Genomic DNA, 21582 nt, shown 5'->3' on the forward strand with positions numbered 1-21582 from the left:
AGAAGATTGCTCTGATGATTAATAAAGTAGCATTTAAAAAAAACGAATACAGTACTGGCACATTGTAAGAATTCCATAAAAGTTCATTAATTTTCCTTACCCTGCTCTCTATATATACCATAATGCTAAAAACTCAGGAGTTTTTCTGGTTTCATTGAGCAACTGAAAATTAATAAAGTGGAGTTGTTTCTAAATGAGTCTGATATTCCACTCGTTTTCCTATTTCCACTCCTTGAGGCTGCCATTTGGACCTTGCCCATTCCCAAAACAAGGGTGACTTTCCACTTTGTAACATATCAGTCTTCCTACATGCAGCCAAGAGGTCTTCAAAGTGAAAGGCCTGGGTCATATCCAGAAGTCTGGCAAAAAACACCAGGTTCCGGTCGCAGAGTTAGCATGCTAAACAGGGCCCTAAAGGAGAAAGGTACTGCAAGCAACCATTTTTGCTTATACTGATTTACCTTCCTCCTTGACATTAAGATAAGCACTAGCTTTCAGGTGTGCTGAGCCCTTTCCTTCTACACACCTATAAATGTACACTGCAAAGGAATAAATGGGACTTTTATTCTGCGTGGGAACACCTATAGGACAGCCGCCCTCACAGTGTCCAAGGGAGGACTGGATGGTCATTGTCTGGCTGTGGGCTTTTGAATGTTGATATGGGAGGAAGGCAGCCATCCTGTCATGCAGTCATGCTGAGGTGAGTGATTAGAATGGGCCAGAGCTGCTTTATAACCAGATCCATCATTGAAGGAAGCACGACTTTGAAGGGAAACACAGAAGTCATCGTGCCTGAGTGTCGCTTTGAGAGGTGTTGAAAGATTGCCTGACTTCACCGGCATGTTCATTCCTCATCTCGTCTGCAGAGGATCTGCCTCCTCAAAGAAGTGAAATTGGTGCCAGAAGGTCACCCCAGGCAGCACTTTGCAATTCAGTTCTTTTTGCCGCAGTTATGTGCAATCGCCCAAGGACCCTCTGCATTCTTCTCTTTCTCAGGTTGACGAGGGAGGGAGAACACCACTCTCATTTCACCATTTCTTTGCTGCTGATGATCATGACAACCTCCAGGGAGATGCCGTCATTAGACTAAGTGCTCTGCCCATGTTCGGCTGCATTGAGAACACAGGCACAGGTACTAGCAGGAACTTTGCTGTAGAATTCTTTCAACCTGAAAAGAAGGGAGGGTGGATGGGGCTAACTGCCTCCGGCTAAACCTGAACTAAAGAGGAATGGGACAGTTTCAAAGAGATGGAAGGAAGGAAGGTTTTATCCACTCACCAGAAAGTTACTGAGCATTTTCCATGTGCCAGGAACTTTTTTAAGCACTAGGGAAACATCAGTAAAGAAAACAGACAGGAACCACTACCTTTGTGGTTCCCTAGATCCTGGGGGGGGCAGTCAGATAAGAAATCTCACGAGTGAGAAAATTGTGTGCGATGTTAGGAGGTAAATCAATGTTATGGGAAAAAATAGAGCAAGGCACCAGCGGTAGAAATGGAAGGCCTTGTGGATTACACTCAGAATTGTGTGTCAAGGAAATAAAAATTTGTGTCCTTTTATTGTGAGGCAGCTGCAGTTTAGCCGAACCATAGCTTCTGTCTTGGCTCCTTCTGGAGAAATGATATGACATGAATTGAAATGCATGCTTGTCTCCCTTCGATCCTCTCCTCAACATCCCTCCCCTTCTACCATCTGCCCTGGCCCCACTTCCCTCAGTGGTTAGCACAGCGAAGGAGAAGCGAGATGTGTCCCATCCCCGGGCCCCCTGGGACCGCGGTGACTGGCAGTTGAGACAGTTCATGGCAGGTTACTGTGCTGCTGCCTCTGCAGTGAGATTCCTGAATGCCAGCGCTTGGCTTTCATGGGGGTGCAGCCCCCACAGAGAGGCCATTGACTGAAGGTGCTGTGGCCCGCATGGTGCCTGAGGTTCGAGCCTGGCTACCGGAAACTCAGTTAGCAGTGGTCACAGTTTCCTATGGAAAATGGTGGGTCTTTTCCCCATCTTGCCTCTCAGTGTGTGCACTTAGATCTGTTTATCACTGAATTTGATTTATCTCCACACATCTTTATTCTAGGGATGATGGACGAATAAAAGCCCCTGCCCCAAGTGGGAGACAGAAATGAAGGCTGATAAATTACACAATACATAAGATGTCAGGACAGGGAAAGAAGCATAACCCCGAGAAGATACATAGGACGAAACAATTACTTTTGCCCGGGAAGGGAGGAGACGTCTGAGGAAGGGACACTTGAGTTGGAACTCAGAGGGTTAGTGGGCAGAGGGAAAATGGCATTTCCCACAGAGGGACAAGCACGGGCGACGGACGGGGAGCCAGCGAGGGATGGACGCCCTGGCCTTCCCCTCCCTCCAGATGGTTTCTTACGAAGCCTTCCTCACCCAGTTTTACATTAACCTGGAATGCACACCGAGGAGTATTTCACTGGTCCAGCAGTCAGCCTCTAAAAATGGTTCTCCAACCTTACTGTTCTTAAGACTCACAGGGAGGGCTGGTGAAAACACAGTGTCCTGGGCAGCACACCGGAGATCCTGCTGGAGAGGCTTGCGAGGCCTGGGTGTCTGCACTTCTCCTTCACTTACAGGTGATCCCATTGACGCTGGTCAAGGGCCACGCTTGGAAAATGGCTGCCCTATGTTAGCATGAACCCGAAAGTAAGGACGAGATGATCAGGGCCACAAACTGTTATCCGAGACACATCATGTAAGGACTGCACATTTTCTCCATGGGTATTATGAGCCGAGTCTGTTTTACATCTATGAAATTAGCTATCTAGCTTTTAAATCCAGCTGATCACAAGAATGTCTTTTTAAAGGCATTAGAAGGAGCAACTTAAACTTTTTACTAACAAGACTGAATGAAACAGAATAATTACATTGTTGCATACAAAATCTAACAATTAGGTCACCTCTGGGGCATCACTGTTCCAGTGCAATGCAGTAATAGATGTTCACGACAACAGCCTGCACGCACTGAGAACTATGCAGTGTGCATACGGCCTGTTCCTTTAAAAAGGAATGGAAGTGCATAAGAATGATTTATGTGAAAAAAACAAAAGGTGTGATTTAAAAATTGGAGGGATTGATACTAAAAGCAGTAGTGAAGGATTCACTTGTTGAATGGCTTGTTTTCCAGTGACAGAAAATGTCATTATTCTATTTGATTACATTTATAGGCCTTATTTACTTTACGCTATTTCTGACCCAGATAAAGAAGCCACATCTCTCACATTAATAGTGATCAATGAAAAGAGAAAATAAGAGCTTAAAAGAATTATAGGAGTTTCTTGTGGAAACCCCGAACTGTATTTTGTAGAAATTAGACTCCTATATGCTTCTGATGACAAGAGATGTCAAATTTAAGGGAATAAAATTTAAGAAAATTTATGTCATTGAAGAAAAAAATATCTGTCTTGAGTTCCAGATTCAAACAAATTATAAATAAAACTTAATTTCCTAGTTTTTCTGTTGGGAGGTCAACAAAAAAATGACACTCTCTACAATTGAGGAAGTCAGTGGCCTTTCAATATGTGACCTGATCTTTGCAAAGGACTGTGGAAGGGGGAAGAGAAAGAAAGCCTTGCTGATTTCAGATCTTCTATCTATACCTTTCCCTGTTGCTATGTCCAGGGACTATTTGAAGACACAGGGTATTCTTCTCCTTTTTTTTTCACAAGAAAATGTGATAATTTGAAATCAATCCATTACAGAGACTCAGACCAAATAACAGGCAAGTCAACCATCATGTAGAAAGTGATTACTCTTCCCCTTGGCCCTCTACAGTCAATGGGGTTGGGAAGAAAGGAAAAGTTAACTACAGCCAGCACTTCCTATGGAGCTCTGAATGGCCCTTGAGCATCCCAGTAGTCCTGGTGGACCATCCCAGGGACTGAGCTCCGACTCACGCCGAGGTTCCCTTGAAACTGAGAGATCAAATGAAAGCATGCTCACGGAGGTGTTTCTTACATAAAATGATAAACAGTTAACCTCTTCTTATCTAGAGAAAGAGGGTTCCTCTTGTAGGATATGCTAAGTAGAGTGATCTTGAAATTGACTAAAGCTTAAGGTAGAACCTTTGCTATTGCATCATTACTTGCCCCAGCACTTATTTTATGAAAGATTTCTAACAAACAACCACTAATTCTGTCAATATAAAATAGCAACGTTCTGAGTGTTTTTCATGCATATTATCTCCATTTATTCCCCAGGGAAACGGTGGGGCAGGTATATCCATGTATAGATGAGAAACAGTGGGGAACCTGGGATCCAACCCCAAGTCTTCTGACTCCTGGTCTCCTGCTCCTTCCCCTCCCCCACCTTCATCCTCAGACGTGCTTACACCTTTTGTTGATGATGCTGTCACATTTTCTACTTCAGCCCAGTGAGCAGGAATTGATGGATCAAAGTCAAAGTTCTCTCTTGATGTTGATGCAGGAGACCGTTTTGGCCCTGGAACTACCAGTGATCTAGAAGCATCGTTTCCAATTCAAGATGTCCTGGAAAACTACATTTACTACTTTCAGAGTGTTCATGAAAGCATTGAGCCAACCCATGATATTTTTAGTTTTTATGTAAGTGATGGAAATAGTCGTTCAGAAATCCACAGCATCAATATCACCATCGAGGTAAAGACTTTGGAAGTTGGAGGAGTTGGGCCTTTTACCATAATAATGTCCCACCATGAAATACCTTTACATAAACTCAAAAGCAAAGAAGGTTGAATTTGGCCTTCAGTGTTAGAGGTTAATTTGAAAAAATAACCCTAACCTACAGGACATTTGTAGAATTAAGGCTGGCATTTAGGGATGATCTGACTGGGAAATCTAAACTTTCATTTCAGGGTAAATCTATTCCTTCTGTGTGAAAACAGTTTGTGAGGGTCCCATATTTAGATGAAAGCTAACATATGCCAATTTTCCCCTGAAATTATTGTGTGTGATGCTAAGGCATACTTACCTTTTCCTAAATTTTTAATGCATTTTATTCATTAAATTATAGCACCAAAGAAATGTGTTCCTTGATGCTGTATTTATTCTCATTGGAGCAACTGCATAGGCTTGCTCTACCACCCCATGGAGAAAGAGGATTAAAAGATAAAGCTCAGAATGGAATACTCTCTGCCTTGAGAAAATAAAACATTTAGTGCCCTCAGCACCCTTCAGGGACAGTGATGGGGGTGGCACTGGCATACAGGCAGGGACACAACTTTAAAAACCCACACTTTCAAATGTGTTGTCTTCCCACAGATACTGTGATATGCTTAGGGTTTTTAAAGACAGTTCTGATTTCAAATAACCTGCCCTTTTATCCCTCAAATCTGCTTGTCCTTGTCTAACCACACACCCATATTTCTGGCCTGGGAAATATGATCATTGTACCTATGGAAAAGATCTGAGAAGGCTTGTGTAGAATGCCCACCCATTTCTTTTCAGGGGTACATTTTGTTTGTGTGACTCGCTCTCCTTTGAAACTAACCATTTTGATTGGGAATTAAAGATGGTGACACATTAGATGGTATTTTGATAGTGAAAGTTGATGCACCAATATTACTTTCTCTGAATAATGTGCGTTTTTCTTTCTTAAACTGGTATCTGTGTGAGACTTAGTATTTTATGCTTTAACCAGAGCAAGAATGACGAGCCTCCCAGGATGACTTTGCGGCCCCTCCGCGTGCAGCTGAGCTCGGGAGTGGTGATAAGCAATTTTTCTTTGAGCCTGCAAGACCTGGACACGTCAGATAATGAGCTGATTTTTGTATTGACCAAAAAGCCTGAGCATGGTAGGACACAACTGCTATATAAACTTTCTTAATTGAGGTGCCCGATGGGTTATTAGAATAAACACATAAATTTCAGCTGATTATTCCGCTGTTTTGCCTCTATATCACTCATTCTTTGCATCAAAGTACAAATCAAATTCACAGCTAGCTGGCCTTCTTTGAGCTCACAGTAGACACCATTTACTTAAGCCCGAATCCTAGGTGATTGGTCTTTCTGAAATTCAATTTCAGCTGTTTTCTTGCTCTTCTATGTCACCTCAGGCAAAATAGGTTTCAGAGTCTACATATTCTCTTCTCAGAGAAAGCGTCATAGCTTGGTAATCCAAGGCCATTTTATGCAAGGAAGAGCTGTGTTATTAATTGCAAAAGGTGTTCACTTCAGGTGAACACCCGAAGGTGTTACAGGCATGGTAGATGTCTTAATGAGCTTGTTCCTTTTGCAGAAAAATCACTTTTCCTGATTAAACTAGAGGTAAAAGCCACCATGGGAATCTTCTACCTACTTCTTTTCTAAGTGCCATCCCCCTGGTATTAACTAAAGCTGGAGTTTTCATCTCCCAAGAGTCCATTCTTTACACCCGTTGGTCTCTTAGAGATGAAACTGTTGTTGTTGATGGAGAGTTAATTGAAGAGGCTGCCGGTCACTGCCTTTTAGCTTTCCCTTTCAATCATTTTCTCTTTCTCTAATGAAGCACTTTAACTGTCCCATTGTGGTACACAAGACCCTTGAAAACAGAAAATCATGTCTCAACTCAAAGATGCTTAGTGTCTTTCTGAATTTAAAAGGAATTCAAAACATATCCTTATTTCCTGTCCCAGATGCCCTAGGAGGAAGACAGCGAGTGAAGAGTGCTGTTTTCACTTTGCAGAAGGGAAAAATAAGGTTTAGATAATGAAATGAGTGTGACTTCATGGAGTGGGATTTGATTTCTAAGCCATGATATTACCACATCCATCTGTGTCTCTTTAAGAGATTTTTAGCCAGGGAAAGTGGGACTTTCTCTTCTTTATTTGGAGATGAGGCTGCAGGGCAGCACCTGTGTTATTTTTAAAATGCTAAGTTGATGGATGTCAAGAGCCTCTGAGGTGCTTGACATTCTACCCAGGCTCATACTAGTCGACAAAATCAGATGATGTTTTGGGACCATGTATGTTCTACCACCGTTTCTTTGTTTTTCTTTACTCCCTTCCTCAGGTCATCTACTCCAGAGGCAAACTGCTGCGGAGCTTCTGGAGAATGGGAGGATTTTAGACCAGGGCTCCTCCTTCACCTACCAGGACATCCTGGGCGGGCTGGTCGGGTACATGCCCCGTGGTCCTGGCGTGGCAGTGGATGAGTTCCAGTTCTCTCTCACTGACGGACTCCATATGGACTCAGGGAGGATGGAGATACACATAGAGCTGCCTATAGGTGGCACTCCCCAGGTGGCTGTTAACCAAGGCCTGCAGCTCTCAGCAGGTACCAAAGGACTGGAAGAAGGTGGCTGCTGTCCCTGGTCGGTGTGCAGTGCTTCCACTTTAGCTCTGTGGGAGGATATGGAGCTACGTGTTCAGGATTCAGGGAGGCTGGAGTTGGCAGGAACTGTTGTTTCAGGGACACTAAACATTGTGAGTGACAAAGGTCAATGTCTGAAATTCTTCGGACGAGATGCCTATGTCTGTGAATTTAAGAAAAGATTGAGAAGAGGCTATAACATTTCTAGGGTCAAACATTGCCACTGTCCAACAACGCCACACGGAAACAACAGGAATCCAGCAGGATTTTCAACACGCTTAGTTTTTTAAAAAGGCTTGCTGAGGCAGTTTAGTCATGCACTAGAAGAGATTATGCAAATAACTGAGAATCATTTGACATGGTGTTCTAGAGTCTAACAGCCACCGTCTTGCTTTGCATGAGCTGCACTGACCATGCGTGCTGTGTGTCCATAGGTGTTAATTAGAGACTTGGCCTTTTGACCACAGAACATCCACGTCCCACTGCAGTTCTGTTGAACTGTCCCTCCTTAGTTGCACATGTATTTTGTAATGAAAAATATATAGTGTAATAGTACATGAAAATTTGAAGGTTCCCAAAGGCCCCAAGTGTTAGGTCTGGCATTTACCTTTACCCTACTTACATGCAATTAAGTTAGCTTGCTGCTGTTTCATGGATGCTGGTGGGAGACACAAGTTCCTGGGTCCGAGACAAAGTACTTTGCTGCTCACAGCATGGCAGGCAGCATTGCCATCAACACATTTGCTTTGGTTTTCTCAGCCCTCCAGATCTCATGGGGGTGGTACAGAGGGCCCAACCCAGATGGGTACCTTCACATGCAGTGGGGTGCACTGCAGGAGAGGAACCCTGAACTCAGGGAACTCCCTGATCTTTGTCCCAGAGGAAGATACTGCCCCATCCCTGAGAATGTCCTGGGTGACGAGTGGTCAGGCCTTGCATTCTGAGCATTACCCAGCAAGAGCATGCAGGGACACTCAGGGCCCATGGTGAGTTGTCTCTCCAAACACCAGGATGACTAGGATCTACTGTAGCAGAATTTACTATTTTTAATATGAGAAAATGACTAGACAGAAAAGCAAGGGGCACACCCTGTGTGGGAACACCCTGAGAAGAAGCATCTGCCAGTAGCCAGTAGCCAGTGCCATGCCCCCGTCCCCGACAGCTGTGCAGCCTGGCAGGGCCCCCGCCCAGGCCCCCCTCCCTGTACTCCTCACCGTATTGTCTGTCTAGAGGAACAGTGCATTTGATGATTTGATCTGCAATGGCAACCAATTATGTTTGTGAGTTTATATAAAGCATTTTTTTATGATTTGGTGATCCTCAAGACAGTAAATAAATTAGGTCCAAGCAGATTTATCATAGGCCTGGGAGTGGTTTACATCACAGAACAGGGAGCTGTTATGTAGATTTAGGTACTGACTGATAGGCTGTGGGACAGTGAGAGTGTGAGAAGGGATCTGTGGAGAAAAAGCACCCAGATCTAAACCCAAGGGACGATTAGCAAACTGGGAGGTTGGGACTATTTTGCTTGGGGAAATTAACATTTATGCAGCTGGGAACAGAAGGCCTAGCACCTGGTGCTTACTCAGACCCAGAGAATGTGTCATAATTTACTCTCCAGTCTCCTGAAATGATTTGACATCCTATTCAAAGGCAATGAGGGAAATGACCTATGTCTCTCGTTCCCTTCCAGGGTCTACCGCACGCATCACAGAACAGCACTTGAAAGTGACAGACACTGACTCAGACGAGAGTCAGGTGACGTACATCGTGAAGGAAGATCCTAGAGCAGGGCGCCTGCAGATGGTGAGGCATGGCAACCTGGAGCAAATCTCCGTCAGAGGTCCCATCCGAAGTTTCACCCAGGCTGACCTCAGCCAAGGTCAGCCAGTTCTCATGGCCTCCCCAGGTTTCACAGACTCCACCCACAGGAGCGAAGCGGGCGTTAAATGCCTGGTTGCCTATGGCAGTACATGCTCTTTGTTTTGAATAAGAGCTGAGTTATAACCTCATTTCTTCTTTCTTGTCTCCTCGATTTTTATTTATTTATTAATTTTTTATTGTTTTTCAAGTACAGTTGTCTCCATTTTCCCCCTGCCCCAGCCATCCCCACTTCCCACCCTTCATTTAGCCCCCCTTTGGTTTCATCCATGGCTTTCTTGGCTAAAATAGGTTCATCCTTTGACATAGCATTGATGAAATTTGGGGCTATGTAGAGGAGGAAAAATTATTTGATTTGCTGTGATGCTAAGAAGTGTGCAAGAGAGAGGAAAAGGAAAAAGGAGTGAATTGGGATGGATTTAGGTGAAAATTATGCCTGCCTGAGGTGAACAATTTATATCTCTTTTCAGCTCCCCCAAAGAGCACAAGTTAATGAACTAAGCAAAATGGAAGGGCATAAATCAGAGCTGCCTGGGGGAGATTACATAGCTCATCCCTCCTCCAGGAAATGCTGATGTAATGTAAAAGCATAAATGTTAACTGCTGCATAGTCACTGTACAGTGCATTCAGGGGTAGAAAAGGGGGAAGTTGCACGTGGGGGAGAATAATCCAACATCACGTCATGATGTACAATTCCATTTAAAGGTGCGAATATGTCCCCAAGGTGCAGAAATAAGGGTCCTGTCCATGCATGAACATGGCTAATTCTCATTGCCCCTGTCTATACTTTAATGAAGGGAGAAGAATAGGCAACGGGTTAATAAATCCTTCATTATTGCTCGCATCAGTGTTTCTTTCTAAAAAATGAGGCCAGGCACCTCTTCCTAGAAATCTGGTTATACTTACATCACTAGGTACTAGAAGTGGCATTGTGAGTTCACAGCAACGTAACCTACTGTGCATCTCCCTGGGGATCCTTCTGACTTCTACATAGAGTCTGTTTATTTTGTTTATCTATTTATTTGTTGGTTGGTTATTTCTCATGTTGTTCCAAAAGTGATTTAAGGCTGTATTGGTAATTGGAAGTAATGCTTTCTGGGGAAACGTGGGCCACAGCACTGCACCCCCTTGTCCCGGGACATGGATGTGTACCAGGGTCACACCAGTGATGTGAGTGCGGTCACCGCGCATTTTCCACATGAACAACTTTGCTGATCTAGTTATTCATGTGACTTCCTCCGACTCTTTCCCAAAAGCTGAAATTCAGCCCTAAGCAATGCTGTTCAGGGCAATTTTAATCTAGGGGTGTTTATGAGGAAGTCCATAGTGGGAGAGGAAAGGAGGAAATGAAAACTTTAGATTAAAATGTCAAAAGCAATGTCAAAGTGAGGAGGGTGTTAATTGATTCCTTGGTGTGGATGGCAATCGAATTCCCACCTTGCACTTCAGAAATAAAGGCAGAAAGCGTCAGTAGCAAATCTGGATGTGTTGTTGTTGTTCTTTTTACAGGCCAAGTAGAATACAGTCACAGAAAAGGAGAATCTGGTGGGAACTTTGTCTTTAAATTCGATGTGGTTGATGGAGAAGGCAACAGGTTGATCGGCCAGTCATTTTCCATCAGTGTTTTAGGTAAGGGGGCACTGGGTCTCTGACCACACATCAGCAGTTCTGAGGTTAAGTAGTCTATACTGTAATTACCTTGAGGCTGATCCTTTCCTTTACCCAACTGGTAAGGAAATCTGGAATCACATCCCCACTGTCTGGCACTCTGGCTCCCTGGGGCACTCGCTCTGTCTGAGGCACAGGCCTGAAGGCTATTCTGATCTTACCCCTGGGCACCAGGTCTAGAATTGAAGAAAGGAAGCTGAAATACCCCATTTCAAATCACTACTTCTAATATTTCCAGAGGACAAATCCCCACCAGTCATCACCACCAATAAAGGGCTGGTCTTGGATGAAAACTCAGTGAAGAAAATCACCACTCTGCAGCTCTCTGCCACTGACCAGGAGAGCGGGCCTGCAGAACTGACCTACAGAATCACCAGACAGCCCCAGCTGGGCCACCTGGAGCACGCAGCATCGCCAGGTAAGCCTATTACTCTTGCTTCATCAAACCCAAACCAGGCATTTGGTAAGCGTGGGGGGCAGCCACAGCCTGTGTACACATATACCTAGAATCTGCCTTTATTGGTATTTATTGTCTGCATCACTGATCCTGACCATTATACATGGCCTTACATTATACTTCGCACACAGTAGATGCTCAACCATTACTTGCTGAAAGTTGAATAAAAATTTACAATTTTATATAAGCGATCTTGTCTCCATAATTAGATTGTCAGTTTCTTCAGGGCAAACACTGCACCCTGTTCTTCTTTTAAAGTATTTGAGCACCAGGCATGGTGTGATGCACTGTGCTTAACAATTTAATCCAGCAAAGAGCAAGTGAACACATGTATTGAGCAAAATTCTAGTGTAGCTGCTGCTGGGGAAAGAAAGAAAAAGATAAATAAAATACAATTTCACCCTTCCAGAGTTTTCTACTGGGTGAGATAAGGGACCTCTTTCCTGCAGATAACCATAACTCAGCGAAGATGATGGCAGGAGTGCTAAGAACTGTAGGGAGCTGGTGTCATAAGAGTTCAGAAGTGGGCGAGGCTGCATCTGCTGGGAAGGTGCCCGGCGGTGGCATTTACAAGTGCCCTTGGAAGACAGAGTCTGAGCAGACAGAAATGGTATTATTTCCAGAGATGGGAACAGCATGTGGGCACATTTCTTTAAAAAAAAATGACTGGGCTAGTTTAGCTAAAGCATATCTTCTAAAAATAGAAAGATAGGGCTCATGGGGAAATGGACATTTTATGGAGGGTATTCAAGGCTTAGATAAGTAATTTCTATTTAATTCAATAGGCAGTCCCTGAAGAATTTGGAGGAGGGAAAGGAAGTGAAATACACCTAGTGTCCACCAGAATGAACCAAAAGAAGGAGAAATGAGGCAGTGACAGTGGGTCGGAAGTTTCACATTTGGCCAGATGGGAGCTAGTGAGGTTTCACCCGGGGGGGGGGGGCACTGGTAGGTACAATCAGATGAGAGTGATGTAGGAGATAATACCTGGTACCTAGTAAGTATTCAATGAACAATAGCCGCTTGAAGGGAGAAGGGATGGAAGGAAGGAATTTCAGGAAGAGAACTATAGAACTTGGCAGTAGAAAGGAGGTGAAGGATAAGAGATACTTGCTGAATAAACAATCTAAAGGTAGAATTGTCTTTATTTCATGCATCATACAGGCAGTGACAGCTTGCGGGAGATTTAGGTCTTCATTGCTTTTCTTCGGATTTTAGGCTACAGAGGCTTCTTCTAACCAGGAAAATAGCAAAACAGGGGAATTACTTTCCCAGATGGTACTAACCTTGTAATGCAGGGAGCCAGACAGTAAGCAAACAAGTACGCAAATACATCATATATCAAAAAAGAAAAAACAGCATATATCACTGGTGCTGAGTGCGGGGGATAAATAAGGGCACCGGCAGGGTGCACAGGGGGTACGGGGTAAGGGGGAGCCTCCCTAATAACACGATGACATTTGAGCGCAGACCTAAATAAAGCAAGGGAGCCAGCCAAGCTGACAGATAAGGAAAGAGCAATCCAGAATGAGGGATCAGCAGCGAGGGTAACATCCAGAGGCAGGATCAGCCAGGCACACCAGAGTAGCAAGGAGACCAGCGCACCTGCGGCAGAGTGAAGGAGGGAGAGGGTGGTAGAAGATGAGTTTCCAGAGGTGGAGGGTGGTGGGGCTGAGGAGGTGAGGAAGGCAGACCATGTCAGGTCCACGGTGATGCTAGAGAAAGAGGTGTTCTGTGCATATGGTAAGAGGGTGGGAGGAGGGATGGACAGATTGGCCAAAACCCTAATGCAAATGAAAGCTGGTAGCCTACCCTTTTGTACCCCAGTTCCCAGGAGAAGTATGCAGATCAGCACTCTCAAGACCTTGGCTGCATGAGATATTTGATAACTAATTCATGAGCTAATTGCTTCTGCCAGAATTCTGTCAGGTTGCTGATTGTATCTCTCCAAAGATGAAAGGGCAGACTCTTGGCTGTTGTGTTGGGCAACTGCCTGCACTCTGCACAGGGCTTTCAAGGGATTTGAGCCTGCATGCTAGTAAATCACAGCCCTCGCTCTTCTCTGACCCCAGGCTGTGTTGAGTCCTGTGTGAGGCTGCTCCAAATTCGCCTTTTCTGTGTTTACAGTCTCAGCATCACTAGGCTTAAATTCTGTCTGCCAAGATCAAACCACTGCTGCTTAGGGAGCAACCCCTAGGTGAATACATTTCTCCTTACACTTGGGGAAGTGCCCTTACAAAATGGAGATGGCTCTCTCTACCTGGGACTCTCTTCACCTGCTCTTTTCCTTCAGGTTTGACTTCTTAATCCATGAAGTCTCCCACAGCCACCAGTTTTTCTCAGTTCACCTGTTTCTAGTAACTCTTAGGTAGACCAGATGCACAGTATAGTCCCCTCCCTGTTATTTTGGGGGGCCCCTTCCCATTGCTTATAGGGCAGGAACCCTATACTGAGTCCTTTCTATAGCATTTCTTCATCATCTTCTGCTTTCTAGTCTCCCCTAAGTGAGAATATTTTCATGCATTTGATTCTTTTTAAATGTCCAAGGTCTCCTTTCAAAGGAAGTTCATGTTGATGACTCACTTTTCTCTTAAGGCAACTGGCCACAGCTGGAAGAGCAGCAGCCCCTCAGACCATTTGTCTCAGTGGGTGAGGACACTAGCAGCAGATGGGGTTAGGCTGGACCTAGTGTTTCTGGGAAGAGCACAGTGTCTGTCAGGCAGGCACTGAGCTACTTTGGAAGAGATACCTCTTCCAATGATCTCTTGCCACCAGTGTTTGCAGACATCTTCTCGATGGTTCCCTGGGAAGGGGACTTATTTTCACGCTGTCTTTCTTGGTCAGCCAGTGGTAATTGGTTGTTCTATTTAGACAGACAGGGCTGTAAAGATCCTCTTTTCGCCCCTGGGGAGATGTATGCAGCGAGCCGTCTGCCCGTGCACACTGTGTGGAAGACAGACACGACGAGCCTCCTTCCACCACGGAGCTGAGAATCTGGTCCCACAAGTGCTCCTTTCGAGGTTGAGGTGGCCACCCCCTCATGTCAGGGGCCTGGAAGATTCTCTTTTTCCTAAGTAAATCAGAGAAAGAAATTAAATTATTAGGACAGAAGCTAAGCTGCTGGGATTAAAAGACTTCAAAATACAGCACCTGAAACAAGAAGTTTTATCTTCCCTCATAGAAAAATCAAGAGAGAGGTGGCCCACACAACCCGGTGACCCCAACACGGGCTCCCACTTCTGGTCTAACAACCACTGTAGTTGCTGTCACCCCCCAGTGAGCAGTGGGGGAGAAAGGCCAGGGAACCCCCATCCGTTTCCTTCTAGGAGTGTTACTAGAAGAGCATACATCACTTTGGTCACATCCTAGTGGCAAGAACCCTGACTGGGGTTCAGTAGCTTAGCTGATAGTTGGGAGCTGTGTATCTAAATTTGGGGAGGGGTAATACTGAAATCCAGCAATCTCCAGAACAGCATTGGCTCTCACTGTTATTTGCTGCATAGCTGCTGCAGGAGGAAACTTCTGTTCCAGAAGTTCTAGACATGCAGCACACAGGTGCATGTGCACCTAAGTGGCTGTGACAGCATATGACAGAGGACAGTGGGAGCCATAGGACAGCAAGTCCTGCCTGAGAGAGGGGTGGATGAGTCAGGAAAGATCCCCGAAAAGTGATACTTGAGCAAAGGTGTTCTTATCTCAGCCTCTCTCAGTATTATGACAACAACCAAAATAGGACTCAGCCATTGTCTTCATGTGGGTCCTGCCTGAGAGCAGAGATGTGAGTCTTCTGGGTGCCATAGACCATACCACACTGTGTGGCTTGCACAGAAATGTACTGCCTCGCAGGTGGGGGCACTGGAAGTCCATGAGGACGGTGTCAGTACGGTAGGTTCCGTCTGCTGGAAGGATCTGTTCCAGGCCTCTCTCCCTGGATTATAGGTGGCCATCTTTATGTTCACCTGGTATTCCCTCTGTATGTGTATGTTTTTGTCAAAGTTTCTCCTTTTACAAGGACAACAGTCATACTGGATCAGGCATCTCCCTAGTGACCTCATCTTAATGAATTACCAGGCACAAAATCATCTGCGATGATTTTGTTTCCAGGGAATGTCACAACTGAGGTACTGAGAGGTTAGGACTTCAACATGTAAGTTGCGGGGAGGCACAGTATAGCTCATAACCGGAGGCTTTGAGGGACATCTGGAGCAGAAGAGCTGAGCCTCTCCCATGGCAGGTCCTCTCGGAGAGACACAGGCAGAGTGTGCAGAGCCCTCTCCAGCCGTGCTGAATACAGGAGGCCCAGGCAATCCCCTCACCTCCTCTTAGGCAGGCACTTATCCCCACACCACCTCCCTGACCTGGACGGAATTTTCTCAAATGTGCTGGCCTTCCAGGGGAATTGGAAACACTGACAGGGTTGACGTAAGTATCCGCAATACTGCCAGAGACAGCATTTAGCCAGCAGGTGACTACAAATACCTTTAGTGGGATTAAAAGCCTTCAAGATATTTCAAATGGTAACTACCTGCTGTGACAGCCAGTGGGGAGAGTGTGTTATTAGAAACACCATCTTGAGTAGCTGAAGTCTTCCAATGCCCAATTAACAAAGGTTAAAATTGAAAAAATAGAGAGACTGAAAAATCTATGCTCGGTAGGGCGTCTTAGATATCAATTATAGTGAGTGAACTAAATTCATTCACCAAATATGTTTTGAGTACCTACTGTATGCCAGGCACTATGCTAGGTGCACATTAGTGAAGAAACCACCAAAATACTTGTCCTCTTGAAGCTTACATTCTAGGTGCAGCATGCTACCGTCTGGCACTTAATTATTGATATCATTCAACTGATAATATTAAATACCCCATCAAAATCAGTATTTTAGACAAGAAAAAAGTTATAATTAATAAAGTATAAGAAACACTTCAATTCACAAATATTACAGTGGTGATATTTCAGTGGCAGATGTATGAGTGGTTTCTTTACTACTTTCTTGTGCTTTTCACATTTTTTTAAATAGCCATATATTACTTTTATATCAGAAAAATTAAAGGATAAAGATGATATCCAAGAGGCTCCTTGTCTAGTCTGAGAAGACTAGATGAGCTTTACAAAAATAACTCCTAGCAGGCATCAACTTTGGAGTTAGACCACCTTGCATTTCAGTCTCGGCTCTGTCCTCGTGTTAGCTGTGTGACCTAGGAAAGGTCACATTGCCTTTCTAACTGTACTGCAGTATCCTAATCTATAAAAACAGAGATACTATGCTAGCCTTGACCTCTCAGAGTTGTTAAGAGATAAAACCCAAGATGTACAAGGAAGCCTAAAATAGTATTTTACACATGCTTAGGTGTTCAATGTTTTCTAGATAGAACTAGGAAAGGCCCACTAAGATCAAGGCTAGAGCTCCCAGGCATTGCTGGTGGGAACAGAAGGGGGTACTACCTACTTTGGAAAATAGTTTCTCAGTTTCCTAAAAAGTTATTCCCAACATATATTCCAGCCATTTCACTCTTATTTATCCAAAAGGAATGAAAACTTAAGTCTGTAAAAAGACTCGTACACAAATGACCATAGCATCTTTATTTATAATAGCCTCAAACTGGAAATAACCTAAATGTCCATCGAGTGAATAGACAAGCAAACTATGACATATCCACAAAATGGAATACTGCCTGGCAATGAAAAGGAATGAATTGTTAACTCGTGCTACAGTGTGGATAAATTGCAAAATAATTATGCTAAGTGGGAGAAATCATGTATACAATAGTACATATGGTATGATCTATTTATAAAAATTAGAGAAAATGCTGGCTAATCTAGAGTGACAGAAAGCAATATATTGGTTACTTGGGGATAGGGTAGTGGATGGAAAGGATGGAGGACTACAGAGTATCACCTGGAAACTATGGGGTGATGGATATGTTCACTATTTTGACTGAGGTGATGGTTTTATGGATGTGCCAAAGCTTATGAAATTGTACACTTTAAATATGTGCAACTTATTATACATCCATTTCTTCTCAATAAAAATGTTTTTAAAAAATCAATCCTATCACTTCCTTCCCAAGAGGAAGGAAAATTCTATCACCTTTATCAGTCTTAGACTCCCATAAAGAGAACAGTGAATTAAGTGACCAGCAGATTGCGAGAATCCACACAAGTATTTCCCCATGAGCTACGAGGATGGAATCACAGCAGGGGAAAAGATTTAAATTCCTCTGCTCAACCAGCCTGAAGTTATTAAATTTTTAAAGAATGGTATGGATTTCTGTCCAGACCACAAGACAAAGCTGTAATACAGGGGGGCTACATTTTTCTCTTTTTTGCCTGTCAAGAGTTGATGTAGCAAGCACAGAAATATAAAATGCCTCATCAAAAAATTAATGCCCCAATATCAGGAGGCTATTGTATCTGGGCAACAAATTTCAGATGATAGAGAGAGATGCAAATATAAACCGTGCAGGTTTATTATTATTTTTTTAAGACAGCAGTGAGACTGGTGTCACAATAAAAGTAGAATCTCTAGGGTTTTTTACAGAAAAGCTAAACTAATTGTGCCAGGATTTCAAAGACAAATAATGAATCCTGGGCAGCAGCAAATGAATTGCAGGACCAAACTGAAGGATTAGATTAAGTGGATTAGCACCTCAACATCCATGTCAGACACAGAGAATGGTGTTGAGGGGCTGTTTCAGTCTTGGCTGGTGCCGGAGAATAAGTCCCAGAACCCTAAGATGGAAGCAAGAATTCTGCACCAAATGTTGTTAGACATTTAAAAACATAGAGATCTCATTGTGGTTTTAATTTGCATTTCTCTGATGATTAGTGACATTGAACATCTTTTCATGGCCATCTGTATGTCCTCTTTGGAAAAGTGTCTATTCAGGTCCCTTGCCTATTTTTTAAATGGGTTGTTTGTTTTTCGGTGTTGAGTTTTGTAAGTTCTTTTTTTTTTCTTTTTTTTTGATAACACTATTTTTTATTTTAATTGTTGTTTAAGTGCGTTTTTCTGTTTTTAACTCCCATCCCAGCCCATCCTCCACAGTGTTCCCCATCTCCCTCCCATTTCCACCCAAGTTTTGTAAGTTCTTTATAAATTTTGGATATTAATGCCTTATCAGATGTGTCTGCAAATATGTTCTCCCATTCTGTGTGTTATTTTTTTTATTTCATTGATGGTTTCCTTTGCTGAGCAAAAACTTTTTAGTTTAATGTGGTCCCATTTGTTTCTTTTTTCTTTTGTTTCCCTTGCCTGGGGGGATATATCTGATAAAATATTGCTATGAGCGGTGTCTGAGATTTTGCTGCCTGTGTTTTTTTCTACAGTTTTTATGGTTTTCAGTCTAACATTTAAGTCTTGAATACATTTTGAATTTAGTCTTGTGCGTGGTCATCACTAATCATCAGAGAAATGCAAATTAAAACCACAGTGAGATATCATCTCGTACCTGTCATAATGGTTATCATCAATAAATCAACAAACAAGTGCTAGCAAGGGTGTGGAGAAAGGGGAACCTTTCTACAGGGTTGGTGGGGATGCAGATTGGTGCAGCCACTGTGGAAAGCAGTATGGAGATACCTCAAAAGATTAATGGTAGATTTACCTTTTGACCCAGCAATCCTATTTATGGGAATATATCCAAAGGAATCCAAAACACTCATTTGAAAGAACATAAGCACCCCTATGTTCATTGCAGTGTTATTTACAATTGCCAAGATATGGAAGCAGCCCAAGTGTCCCTCAGTAGATGAGTGGATAAAACAACTATAGGACATTTACATAATACAATACTACTGGGCCATAAAAAGAAGGTTGTACCCTTTGCAACAGTATGGATGGACCTGGAGAACATTATGCTAAGTGAAATAAGCTAGGCAAAAAACAAATACCATATGGTTTCACTCATATGTGGAATCTAATAAACAAACTGAGCCAACAAGCAAAATAGAGACAGACCCATAGATGGAGAGCAGACAACAGCTAGTGGGGTGGAGGGATTGTACAAAAAGGAAAAAGGAACTCACAGAAATGGACAACAAGGCCCTGGCTGGCATAGCTCAGTGGATTGAGCGCGGGCTGCGAACCAAAGTGTCGCAGGTTCGATTCCCAGTCAGGGTACATGCCTGGGTTGCAGGCCATGACCCCCAGCAACCACACATTGATGTTTCTCTCTCTCTCTCTCTCTCTCTCTCTCTCTCTCTCTCTCTCTCTCTCTCTCCCTCCCTTCCCTCTCTAAAAATAAATAAATAAAAATCTTAAAAAAAAAAGAAAGAAAAAAAAGAAATGGACATCAGTGTGGTGATTATGGGGAGGAGGGAGATATAAGAGAACTAAATGGTAACGAGAAAATACAATAAAAATTTATTAAATAAAAATAAAAATAAAACCATAGAGATGTTATTCACTTGTGGGATACTTTGGCATTATTAAAAACCACTTTAGATCTCTGCACTTTTAAAAAGGCTCTGAAAAACATTTAACATGTTTCTATCATGCTCTTAAAAGACAGTGAATACCTAGGCCCTTTTGGAGTTGATTTAGACTGATTGTTCAAAGCCCCAAGTCACGCAGTAAATTCACTGTCAGCCTGGCTAAAGTGGTATATGAGAAACTAGAATCATAGACCTTGAGAAGGGACTTTGAAGAGAGAGACTTGAAAGGGACCTTGAAGAATATCCAGTAAATCCATGGAGGCTGCGGAAGCCTTGCCAATCACAGAAACAAGGCTATGTTTAGCCAAGCCCTATTAGTCCAGGGTTCAAAAGCTGCACCACTGCATGACGTTAAAAATTAGGGCAGGCTTTTAGAAAGGACTGTGAGGCTATGGGGGAATATAAAACCTGGGAGAGAGTTTGGGGAAGAAGGCAATGGCTCTACCTTTCACAGATTTGACCTGCGTACATAAGCCCCAAAGGAGAAGAGAGTAACATTTATTGACTGCAAATTAAGTTAACATGTGCTCCCATACCACATATGCTGTCATAGAAAATGAGTACACAAACAGCCCTAATGCACTCAAGGAGAAGCACATAAATGCTATGAGGAAAATACAAAGGACCCTGTTTATGATGTGTCCCTAGCCTTAGAGTATGGCTAGCATTTTTACATCCTTTTTCTGTTTCTCTTCTCTCCTTTTGCTAGGTATCCAGATTACTTCCTTTACTCAAGCTGACCTGACTTCACGAAACGTTCAGTATATCCATTCCAGTGAGTCCGAGAAATACTCAGATGCCTTCAGCTTTACGCTGTCAGATGGAGTCAATGAGGTAGGTGAGAAACTCCATTCCCTTCTTGAAAAGGCGAATCACAGAGCAGTCTACAGAGCAACTGGTGCTATCAGAGCTTCATTTCCCCCTGTCCTCAGCCAAGGACAGAGGCAGCTTCTGACAGCCCCTGGGGCTCTTGCCCAAGAGACCTCACATTTGAGTTCCTGTTCAGTCCGACATGCCAGGAATGATGTGAAAAGGAAAGTAGAGGGCCCCCACCTTCTACTTGGGTGGGGCTGGGGGCATTTGTTCCTCCAACCTGCACATTTGTGCTATTCTAGGTGACTCAGATTTTCCATATCACTATTCGCCCTGTGGATGATTCACTGCCCATTGTACAGAACTTGGGGATGCGAGTACAGGAGGGAGTGAGAAAGACCATCACAGAGTTTGAGCTCAAGGCCGTGGACGCGGACACAGAGGTAAGAGCATTCCCCCTGGGTTCTCTGGCTGGATGAGAGGCTGATCTGCTGACAGCTGTTGCGTTGTGACTGTGTGTCCCGAGGGGAGGGCAGAGTGGGGAGGTCAGTACAAGTATTCTTGAAGGACTGAAAACCAGAAGAGACCACAGCTTTCTAGAAAAGAGAAAACAAATACTCTTGCAATCAAACTGCTTTTAAACCCTTTCTGAAACCCTAATCCCAAGTAACGATCATTTTAACATGCTGAATTTTTATCATGATTTACAGAAAATCAGGTAGTTGATGTTTTACCAATGTTTTCATTACTCCTTATTAACATGAACAAGGATTTTTGGTACCTACACAATTTTCCCTTCTTTTTATCTCCTTCATTCAGACTCCTCTGGATGACAACTAATTATTACAATTTAGATATCTGTAGGGAACGAGGCCTTACACAGTAAAACAGGGCCTGCAGAGCCAGAACTGTCATTCTCATGATGCTTCAGATGAAGGGGTGTGATCTCCTGGTGTGGTTTAGTCCCCATTAAAGAGTACCACAGCACTTATTAATTAGTCCTGCATGCACTGTGCCCTGTGCCAGTGCTCATTCA

At 43.5% G+C, this 21582-nt stretch overlaps 1 protein-coding gene across 5 annotated transcripts in view; it reads left to right on the plus strand.

The window, feature by feature from the left end:
• The window catches only part of FRAS1 (Fraser extracellular matrix complex subunit 1), a 428720-nt gene that overhangs the window by 340943 nt on the left and 66195 nt on the right, over positions 1–21582 (plus strand). For all 5 annotated transcript variants that reach the window (XM_045857864.1, XM_045857867.1, XM_045857865.1 and 2 more), the window contains 9 exons: positions 997–1132; positions 4451–4641; positions 5642–5795; positions 6991–7254; positions 8984–9172; positions 10682–10801; positions 11079–11258; positions 20443–20567; positions 20849–20989. In XM_045857864.1, coding sequence (XP_045713820.1) covers positions 997–1132; positions 4451–4641; positions 5642–5795; positions 6991–7254; positions 8984–9172; positions 10682–10801; positions 11079–11258; positions 20443–20567; positions 20849–20989 — 1500 coding nt within the window. The remainder of the gene's footprint in view (positions 1–996; positions 1133–4450; positions 4642–5641; positions 5796–6990; positions 7255–8983; positions 9173–10681; positions 10802–11078; positions 11259–20442; positions 20568–20848; positions 20990–21582) is intronic.

The sequence above is a fragment of the Phyllostomus hastatus genome, unplaced genomic scaffold, assembly GCF_019186645.2.
Source record: "Phyllostomus hastatus isolate PE091 unplaced genomic scaffold, TTU_PhHast_1.1 phas_scaffold_1674, whole genome shotgun sequence".
NCBI classification, from domain to species: Eukaryota; Metazoa; Chordata; class Mammalia; order Chiroptera; family Phyllostomidae; genus Phyllostomus; species Phyllostomus hastatus.